Consider the following 9,723-nt stretch of genomic DNA (forward strand, 5'->3'; position numbering starts at 1 on the left):
TATATATATATATATATATGTCAGAAAATCATATACTTGTTCGATCAAGTTTTTCTGTGAATGTGTCTTCCAAGACACAGATTTGAAGTGAGGGGAAAAAAAAAAAAAAAAAAAAAAAAACTTAACTGGAAGTCTGATCCAAAATGACATCGGCTCGCTCGCATAGTCTGCCTCTTTCTTTATTCCTGTGAGATAATTTCTTTGTTTTCTCCTTGGGTGTCCTCTTTCTGTCACTCCATTCAACCTTTTTAATTACTCTTGCTGTGAGCCACCCGATGCCTCCCTGTCACCTCTGGGAGTCTGTGAAAAGGGAACAGAATGTAAAGGGAATGCTGGGCCTGATGGCAGGCAAGAGGCTCATCGGGGAGGCCATAAGGAGACTGAGGGCTGTGGTTATACAAGGCCTTCGGAACTCCATCAGCACAGCTGCCAGCTCATCTTCTTGTTTCCCTGCCGGCTGGATTGCTAGTGTCATGATAAATAGTTTTTTTTTCAGTCCAATCCCATCCTGAATTGTCTCAACAGCATCGCTCATAGCCTGGGAAAATAGGCAGTCGGCACAAGATTATCAAATACATATGCATTCTGATTTGAAATTATTGCCTTTCTTCACCACTTTCACTTTTCTTTCAAATGACATGAAATTTGGCATTTGAGAAAACAAGGAGGATGGCTTGTTTTTGTTGTTTTTTTTTTTTTACTTGAAACTGACATGTAATGAATACACATTTCCTGAAAATTAACCAATGAAAATCAGACATTGCGTTTTAAATGTGGCCCAAGGAATTTAAAAAAAAGAAAGAAAAAGAAAACGGGCCTTGTAGCCTAAGTGCTATCCCTAACTTAATATTTTGTCGCTCGACCTTTTCAGGCAGTCACTCCAATCACATGATTTCTGTTACTGTCAATGAGACTTCTTCACCTCCCAACAGGTATTTTGGCCCAGTTGTTGGCATATTTCAACTCCTTTGACAGTTGCTCAATGGGATTTAGAGCAGGGCTCATATAGGTCCCTTGAGAATCCTCAGATGTTTGGCTTTCAGCCATTCTTGGGTGTTTTTAGTTGTCTGTCTTGGGCCAAGACAAGAGGGTGAGACAAAGCTTACTGACACAAGGCAGCACATTAGTTTCTAGCCTATCTTTATAATCCTGAGATTTCCTTGGATCCTGCACAAATTCGAGACACTCTGTGCAAGATGCAGATCACCCATCGCAGAACATAACCACATCCATATTTCACAGTAGGGACAGTGTTCTTTTCTTGGTGTGCTCCATATTTTTGCATCTGCGAACATGAAGTTGTTGTGCCTTGCCAAGAAGCTTCAGTTTTTTCTCATCTGTCCAAAGGACATCATCCCAGAATCTCTGTGGTTTGTCACTCCGCATTGTAGCAAATTCTAGTTGAACTTTTTTTGATTTGCCTTTAACAGTGTTCTCCTCGGTTGTCTGCCGTGAAGTCCACTTTGGCTCCAACAATGCCCGATGACGCAATCTGATACTGATATACCTTTGACCTTGGACTTCACTTTATTTATTTTTTTAGGTTGTTATGGGCTCCCTGGTGGTCATTCACATTATCTTTCCCTTCATTTTGAAATCTAGTTCCCTCTTGAGGTCACATCCAGGGAAGTTAAACCGTGGACCTTAAATGTGGTCTGGTGTGGTCTCCCTGTACTGGTAAGCGGAAAAAAAAAAAATCACTGAATTAAATGCTAAAAGGACATAGCCAACCCAGTCATCCACCATCTCAACGAGGGAACCACAGTCAACAAGGGGAGGGAACAATTCATAGCGAAAAGGCCACACACAACACGCACGCGCTAATCCAAAGGCAGGGTAGCCGGTGCATGGCCATCGGGTGCAGAAAGTCACCCGACACAAAACAGATAGCAATAAGTTATATTTTGTTCTATGTTCCCCGGCTCTAGTCATAGGTATGCAATTTCTGCTCTGTATCGTGTAGCTCTCAGTTCAGGCATCAGTTATTTTCTTTGCCTTTTGACAGTATCATGATATTCCTTGTTCCCTTCAGAATCTCAGCTTTCTGTAGAATGACTTAATTTATCCTTGAGCCTAAATGGGTTCATCCCCATCCATCTCAGTCTGTTCCCTTCAGGTCTCAGCCGCTCACTGAAGTTTTAGATTTTCACCTTCATAACCTTTTCTTCTATCTCAGTCCAAGTTTCTCTTGGTGACTTCAGAATTCCATTTCACACCAAGTTATTTCTCCTGGACTGTCTTTCCATGTAGTCCATTTTGTAAGTGACAACCAGCAGTCTGTCCCACACTGTCACAAAAAAAAAAAAATCCCCCTTGAATGGATTTCCAGTATTCCACCTATCTGTCCGTTTTTGTCATCCGCATTTTTTTTCATATTTATTATGACTCTCTACCCCCATTGTTCTTAACGTTACCCGTTTCCTCTGCTCTATTGTCTCAATACAGTCAGCCTCCATTCAATCCCGCCAAGAGTAAGCAAACCCCAAGTCATTGGAAAACCAGCAAGATTGAAAGGTACGTAAGCTTATTGGATGCATCATGCAGGTCATTTGAACAACCCATTGATTGTTCCTATGCTGATCAAAGAAACTAACCCCAAGATAGCCTTTTTCCCCCCTCCATAATGTGTCATATTTGACTGAATCATGAACAAATGTGTTTTTTTGAGTTAACTTGTTGAAATATTATTCATAGTTAATAACTACGGGGAAGGACCCTGATTGCATGGATCAATGATCTTCATGCTCAAAATCCCATTTATGTTTCTATGAAGGATGAGTGTGAGCACAGGTGCACTGGAATTTTCAACCAGCCATTACTTCATCCCAGGCACACCACACACAATCACAGACAATAATGGCTTGATATGCAATGCAACGAATACTGTAACAACAGGGGGAGCTCATTGTGCGTTATCACTTTCATTAACAAACCAATCACAGTTAATTCAGAACAGCAAAGTGAATGTAGCTCAGCCTTGGAGAAAAATTCTACAAAATGTGCATGTACTGTAACATGTACTGTATAAGTATGCATGAGGTATTCATGAGTCAGTGTCCTGTGACCAAACTGAATTTAAGACATCAAAATAAATTGAGGAGGAAAGGTGTTGCCAGGGGAGCAGTGTCAACCGAAAAAAAAATGTGACTCGTCATGCAGTTGTCTAACACCATGGAGGGACACCTGACAAAATGCTGGGTCAGGAATGTGATGGATAAGGAATTATTCCATGAATCAAATGCAAACAAGGTCGTAAAAATGTGCATTGAAATCCAAACAGGAAATGAGCTCCGATTTAATTGTGCATGGAACTCAGTTTGTTGATTTGCTAATTAATGGTCTGTACTTGAAATCAAACCATTGACTTACATTTGATCAAAGCTTTCTACTGTATTGGAGTTTCATTTCAATATTCAAAATGGTTTGTGGCATGGAATTGATTGTGTTGGACCTTCAAGGTTGCACTTACAGTAAATGCCATAAAGCACCCCACTACACAAAATAATTCATTTCGGATTTTAAATACAAACCCAATTCCAATGAAGTTTGGAATTTGTGTTAATCCTAAATAAAAACACAATACAATTATTTACAAATCAAATTCAACCTCTACAGGTACTTAATTGAATACAGTACAAAGTTATTTCATGAGTTTTTGCTAAAAACAATAAAGTTTATCAGTTTGAATGTACAGTATACATGTATCTGCATATGTGTGTGTAACAGAGGAAGGGAGATCCGGTTCCTCGAGAGCCATATTCCGCCTATTTTTGGATCTCTCTCTAATCCCAGCACACCTGATTCAATGCATCACCGTTTCAGGCTTCTGCAGAGCCTGCTGATGAGCTGATAATTTGAATCAGGATTGTTGAAGGTGAGAGAGATCGAAAACAGGCACGATAGGGCTCTCAAGGAACCAACGTCTTAAAAAATGCTGGAGCATTTCACTCTACACGGCGCTAGCTGTGTTGCTTGCAATCTTTGGAAAAGCAAGATGGATTGGCATAGATCCACCATGGTAATGATACAGCACTTGAAATGAAAATATGCTTTCTTTTCATGTATGCTGTCAGGTCCACGTTGCAAAAGAGAATTTGGTCTCAACTGCCTTACCTGGATAAATCACTGCAGTCTGGATGTGTGCAGTTTGACAGACAACAAATGACTCTTTAAATCACATTCTTGCTTCAAGCCGCTTATTTGTCATTCGCTGTTGCATTTTTATTTAAAAAAACAGCACATTGTGGTGTTGTCAAGACCACACTATTTGAGACCAAGACTTGCCGGAGACCGGAGCTCACCGAATTACAACCAGCACTGAGATAAGAAGAGACCATAACAGGACCAAGACCACTTTTTTTTTTTTTTTTAATTCTTAAAAAAAAAACAGACAGCCAAATGGACAAATGTTCAGGGAAGCAGCTACTGGATAAGGGGAAGTATACCTGGAGGAATACACTTTTTCCGTTCTGGACTTTGTTTCAAAATGTGCTGACGATAAGACCATCGTGATCAACCTGAACCAGAAGCCCTGGCTTAATGCAGAGGTGAGAGCACTGTAGAAGGCTACGGATGCTGCCTTCAGCGCAGACGAAACGTCAGCACTCAGGGTAGCAAGAAGAGAGCTGGCTGCGGACATCAGGTGGGCTAAATTCCCCTATGCTCAGAAAATCCGAGACCACTTCACATTCAATGACCCTCGGAGCATGTGGAGTGGCTTGATGTGCATCACAAACAACAACACCAAAGACACATCCTTGCCAGATGAGGTCAAGCAGTTCTTCGTCCGCTTTGAGTACTATGACAACACTTTCAATGTCAGACTCACTCCCCAGCCGATGACATTCCCCTGAGCTTATCCCCAGCAGACATGAGGAGAACGCTGTAAAGGATCAACCCCCAGAGTGTTGTAGACCCTGACAATATACCACTCTGGGAAAAAAAAAAGATCCTTTAGTTACTTCATTTGAACATCGGTTGCACATGATTAAAATGTGGTAATCCTGTGTAATTTTCCCATGTTTTCCGAAAACAAAAAAACACATTTTAATCCTGTGCAACCAAAATGCAAGTTTTTTTGGGGTTTTTTTTGTTTCTGTTTTTCACTGCAGTGTGGTGACTGAGGGACTGTGCCCACCAGCTGACTGAGGTGGTAACAAACATTTTCAACAACCCAACTATCATGTGTCCCAACTTGTGTAAAGACTGCCTCAAACATCCCCGTACCCATGACCTCCACAGTGGCAGGTCTGAATGTCCGTTGGCCAGTAGCCCTCACTTTGGTTGTCAGCAAGTGCTTTGAGAAGCTGATCATGGCACAGATGAAGAACTTCATCGACGACACTGAATCCTCATCAGTACGCCTACAGGAAGAACTGCTACATTAATGAGGCCATCTAATCAGTAGTCCACACAGCCCCCACCCTCCTTGAAAGCAGGGACTCCTACGTCCACCTGCTCTTACTGGATTTCCCGTCCACCTTCAACACCATCAGCTCACAACACCTGGTGCAAAAACTGAACATTCTTGGGCTGAGTCCATCCAATGCCTATTCATCCCGACGTGTTGGACAATAATTGGGGGTGTTCACATGGCACACATTTGCATCAGTGCTGCACCGATGTATTTTGTTGCGCTATATACTGTATGACACCGGTGTAAATTTTGTGGAGCATTCACACATATAAAGCTGCTTTCTAAAGAGAAGCTTGTTAACCCCGCTGCAGCCCCACTTGTGTTTACACGGCATTTTCTGCAGCCGTGCAATACGGAAATAAAACATGCGCATGCAAAAGTGTCCTTCCTTTTCCCCTCCTTGTTTGTGACATATCGAAAAACCATGGTTTATACTTCTCCAGACAAATCAACGCTCTGGTACATCAGACACCGTAAAAGGATGAGAGAGAGAAAGGAAAGAAATGCAAAATACCCAGGATGCAAGTTATGCAATACCTGTATGTAATCAACTCTTCTCACGGGTAGTGAGTCTACCCCCGTAGCGTTCACACATCCCATTTTACATCGGTGCTGCCCCTCAAACTAGCATTTACTCCGGAGTAAATTTTTAAACCACCTCCCTCGCAGGGTTAAATTTGCTCCGGTTTAAGCTGTTTTCAGGGGCTACACCGGTATAACTTTGTACGTGTGAATGCTCTACGGGGGGCAGCCCCGGTGCTACACCGGAGTAAAAGTTGTGTGTGAACACCCCTATTGTTTTTTTTTTTTTTTTCTTTCCAAGTACAAGACGTTTTTACAAGTCTTGCGATGTACCGGGTTAACTTGGGACCTTGGGTATTGTATATCATGTGGAAACATGTTGGTATGACAGTAAAATTCCTGAAGGCTCTTCTTTGAAATTCGAAATTGCTTTTATTGTCATTGCACATGCACAAAGTGCTAGGCAATGATTAGTGACTTAACAGGTGCATACCGACCAAGAAACATAAAAAAACAAAGACCAACAGAGGGAGAAAGGACCAGAAAGCCTGTCGGGACTTGTTTTTCACTCTCCTGAGATTTTAGGTGTGTAGGGAAAACAGTTGGAAGGAAGAGAGGGCCAGAAAACACAGCTTGAGCCATGCCCTTTAACCTGTAAAAAAAACTTACAACATACATTTAACCCTTTCAGGGACAGTGGCTACTACGTTGGAAACCTTATCATGGTATCAGGTTACAGGTTATCATTATCGGTGCATAAAAGTGTTAAGACATTACAACAGAGGTCTGAGATATGTGGAAGGAGGGGAAGGATAAAAAAATATATATATATATATGACCCCGCACCGCCCCAGATGCCCAGGGCATCCGCCAGCACACTCGGGCCATCATGGTTGGAGGTGGAGGAGAGCCAATGAATGCAGTGAAGTCTTTGGGATGTGTATGCATTATGTGGAGCAATGAGTTGTTTCAACACAAAGTCTGTGTCGATGTTCTACCAGGGCACCAAAAAAATAATTGTCACGTTGCCATGGAGATGACCTTGGCTGCGTAGACAGAAACAGAGAGCAGATGAGAGTGGGAGAGGTGAAGTGTCCAGCAACATCACTTTCACTATTTTCCAAACTCCTTTTTTAAGTCAAGGACTTTGAGTAGAGTTCTCTGTAGTGGTGTGCAAAACTACTTTTTAAAAATAATTAAGGTTGATGCATCACCGGCTTGTTGAGTCGCAATTAATTTGCCTGACTTTTTTTTTTGTTTGTTTGTTTTGTTTTTGTTTTTTGTTAATTATTTAACAGTTAATTGCCAGGACATCATTAGGACAAAGTTTGTCAGAAAATAGAAAATACTACTTTTTCTGTTCAGAAAGTGCTTTCCAAGATGAAATGACAATTCCTTCATCATTTGAAACAAATTGTTCCAAATTATCACTCTACAACAAATATTATATCAAAAAAACAACAACTAAGAAACCAATTATATTTTTTTAGTACGTCGCATGTCAAGGGAATGTTATACAAAAGCAAAACAATATATCTTCCCTTCCATGCATCTTTTTCTGGGAAAAAACATCTGGTGAAAATATAGTAAATTTCGTGCAAGCAATTAAACAATCCCCAAAGGCTTTTAAAGGGAAATCAAGTCAAACATATTCTTGACAATAATATGTTCTATGAACCCCCACTCATCTAAACACAGTCTTCTGGTTAATACTGCGTTTGTGGAATATGAGTGAAGCAATAAATTTCACTTGTTTTTATCCATCTCAGGGTGCGGCTATTTTACCACTTGCTGTCAACTGAATATGACATCACAGTTCCTAAGGGCTCAGCTTGTGAATGTCACATGACTCAACACAGAAAACAGGTGAGCCATGATGGTCAATACTGAGGCCTTATGCACTTTGATGTCATGTATAGTCGACATGAAATGACGAAATGGCCGCCTACTGAGATACATGAACACAGGTGGATTTGTCTGCTTAATTCATTTGATGCCAGCTGAGAGGCGGTGCCGGCCATTTTTGACTATTTTACTATTTTTTGAAGGCCAACAGAAAATTGAGTTGAGTAGCTATATAAGCGTGGAACCTACCAAAAGAAAACTTTAATCCTTTCATCAGGGAAAAAAAGTTAATTCATACCTTTTACCATCCTCTAGTTAAACAGCAGTTGAACATTGGGACGTGATTTGAAAATACGCATTTCTGAGAAAAATTCTGAGAAAAAGAGCTTTTTGTGAAAGAATACATTTCAAGCAGAACTTTTACTTTGATGCTATTTATTTATTTATTTTTGGATTTGTGCTACCTCGTCAGGCTAATATTGGCAAAAGCTTGTCGCTTCTCAGGACATACAAGTTCAGCCGCCTTCATCATGCATCGTTTCACAAAGTCATCATCGGAAAACGGCTTTGATGCTAATGCTATTTCGCGAGCAATTAGGTACTTTTTTAAGTAGCTTTTACTGCTGTGTTGGGTCTGTCTCAGTGATAGACTGAGACTGCTGTTGTCTTCTTCTCTGACCAAAACAATGTTGTCTTCTACTCTGGTCAAAACAGTGTTCCCCTAGCACAGGAGTGGCCAACCAGTCAGAGCCACACACACACACACACACACACACACGCGCGCGCGCGCGCACACACACGTACTTTTTTGCCCAAAGATCGACTTATGAAGCGACCAACCTCCCAGTATCAACCAGATCGCGCACGTGCAAGCATATGAACACACACACACACACACACACACACACACACACACACACACACACACACACAAATGCGCACACGCACAACCGTACACTCGCGTACATTTGCATGCACACCATGACGAGCAACAGCCGGAGCGCCCGAACATAAATGAAACCGAAAGTGACAAAAACACATCTTTTTTTTACCCATTTCTTCCTCCCACCGCTCGCGGTCGACTTGGGACCAGTCCACTGGCTCTTGGTCGATTGCGATCGATGTATTGGGCACCCCTGCCTTAAAAACAGAGGTAATTCGCTGACTAGCTTAGCATTTAGCACTGAGCGCCGTTGTCTGCGGATGAGCGGTGATTCAGTTATCTGATTGGTTGCCCTCTATGTCAATCAAATAACGGGATTGCTGATCGGCTGACGTAGTACGTTCTGTGTGTATTAAACACCGTTGTTTGATTGGCAGCACCATCGCCGAGGCGTTTTCCACAGTTGTGTGAAAGCCCGAGAGCAGCATTGAACCAGCCAAAGAGCCGCATGCGGCTCGCGAGCCATGGGTTGGCCACCCCTGCCCTAGCGGATGATCCATGAATTGCAGCTGATTAAAAATATTCATTCCGTGTCTTTTATGTATTTTTTCACTCATATTATTCTGCGGGCCTGATCGAACCTCCTTGGGGGCCGGTTCCAGCCCGCGGTCCGTATGTTTGACACCCCCGATATACATGATTCTTAGATATAACAACATAAACAACACAAAAAGAGCACTTTGATTACAGAAGAACAATTTATTGCAAGAAAGACACTGCACCGACGTATGGACGATGCATGAACTTTGCATAAACTTCCATGAAAAGTTGAACTCTTGTTATCTAGTGATGCTTTATCACAGGGGCCCCCAACCTTTTTTGCCCCACGGACCGGTTTATGTCAGACAATATTTTCAGGGACCGGCTTTTAAGGTGTGGCGGAAATAATACAACAAAATAATATGGTATGAGCTGCATGAAAACTGTGGTATTTTCGAAATATAATAATAAACACAAGGAGCGTCTAATCTGGCCGCAACACTCTGATCGCTATGGT

The 9,723-nt window shown here is 41.8% G+C and overlaps 1 protein-coding gene across 1 annotated transcript in view; it reads left to right on the forward strand.

Annotated features, from left to right (window-relative positions):
- The window catches only part of fhit (fragile histidine triad diadenosine triphosphatase), a 184,422-nt gene that overhangs the window by 5,636 nt on the left and 169,063 nt on the right, over positions 1–9,723 (forward strand). Inside the window, exon 2 of the mRNA XM_019879640.1 lies at positions 2,446–2,514. Within this exon, the coding sequence (XP_019735199.1) occupies positions 2,446–2,514 (69 nt within the window). The remainder of the gene's footprint in view (positions 1–2,445; positions 2,515–9,723) is intronic.

Source organism: Hippocampus comes, unplaced genomic scaffold (genome assembly GCF_001891065.2).
Source record: "Hippocampus comes isolate QL1 unplaced genomic scaffold, H_comes_QL1_v1.1 scaffold205, whole genome shotgun sequence".
Classification (NCBI taxonomy): Eukaryota; Metazoa; Chordata; class Actinopteri; order Syngnathiformes; family Syngnathidae; genus Hippocampus; species Hippocampus comes.